Here is a 1,034-nt window from a genome sequence, read left to right as displayed (position 1 = left end):
TCAGTAGCAAATAAAATTGAGCCTCTCCACACAATCATGCGCCTCCCAAACACCTTGAGTCCCTCCTGTGACTTGTAGGGCTGCACACTTCATCTCGGGGTGCGGACACAATGGTTTTCCCCCATCACCCCAGGCCTCGTAGCCCATCTCCTGTCCGTCCACCCACAGCCAGTCTCTGGACAAGAAGCGCAAGCCAATCCAGACATGTTCAGTGGTGTTATGTTTCTTCAGCTCTTTCTGGATCAGCATCATCTCGGTCTCTGATGCCACACTGGCCAGGTCGTTATGGTGCTCCCTGCAGTACTCCAGTGCTTCCTCCCAAGTTTTTTTTTTAGTTGCCACCACTGGCCAGTAGCAGAAAAAGTGTTCCTTACCACTTCCACCTGAATCATGCCACCTGTTTTGCTGAGTATAGCCATAATTGTCACTACTCTTATTGTCAGGTTGTTTAAAATCCCAGAAAAACCTGGACACCTCTCCACCTCCTGACCACAACCATTTGTTATTGGAACTCCTTATCAGTCCTATCCAGATCTTTTCAGTTGTGCCACCGGAGAGCTCCTGAAGTAAGCGGATGTCGCGTTCATTATTAACAGGAGCCAGGTCTGTATAGTGCTGGCAACAGTAATCTAAAGCCTTTTCCCAGCTTTTGTTCTCCACAATGTAAACATACTTCGTAAAAGTTCCAGACAAGCTCAGCAGGAGCAGGATGCAGGGAAAAATTGGATTCATTGCTGTCTTTCTTCAAAGAGTTCTCAAGAGCAACAAAAATACAGAGAGGTTTGATGATATCTGCTGGAGCTTTGACTTTTTATGTTTGTCTGTCAAAAAGTATTTGCATAGGGCAGTACTTTCATTCACTGAATCAGTCAGCATCCAGTACAGCTGTTGCACAGTTGCTGTTTCCTTTTACTTTATTACCATTTTTTTTTTTTGGAAATAACACGTATTTTCTTTTGAAATCAGCTGACTGAAAAAATGATGAAAACAATACATTGTTCTCTACACTGCAACAGGTATAAAAAACTTCTAGT

At 43.8% G+C, this 1,034-nt stretch overlaps 1 protein-coding gene across 2 annotated transcripts; it reads right to left on the bottom strand.

Moving 5' to 3' along the window:
* On the bottom strand, window positions 1–750 carry LOC118454864 (E-selectin-like). Of its 2 annotated transcripts, XM_087836331.1 has the most exons (2): window positions 212–732; window positions 1–106 (listed from the first exon to the last, which is right to left on the bottom strand). In XM_087836331.1, the coding sequence occupies exons 1-2, from the start codon at window positions 730–732 to the stop codon at window positions 1–3; spliced, it is 627 nt and encodes a 208-aa protein (XP_087692457.1). The 2 variants fall into 2 exon arrangements, with proteins under 2 accessions (XP_087692457.1, XP_087692458.1); XM_087836332.1 differs by having other exon boundaries at window positions 1–750.
* Window positions 751–1,034: the final 284 nt, after the last annotated feature.

The sequence above is a fragment of the Neolamprologus brichardi genome, chromosome 23 (assembly GCF_056152115.1).
Source record: "Neolamprologus brichardi isolate AB-2024 chromosome 23, ASM5615211v1, whole genome shotgun sequence".
Lineage (NCBI taxonomy): Eukaryota > Metazoa > Chordata > Actinopteri > Cichliformes > Cichlidae > Neolamprologus > Neolamprologus brichardi.
Note: the sequence above shows the minus strand (reverse complement) of the source record. Positions and strands in the feature narration are given on the sequence as shown.

Excerpts from the sequence above, each read along its gene's own strand:
- LOC118454864 (XM_087836332.1), bottom strand. The coding sequence starts at position 732 with ATGAATCCAATTTTTCCCTGCATCCTGCTCCTGCTGAGCTTGTCTGGA.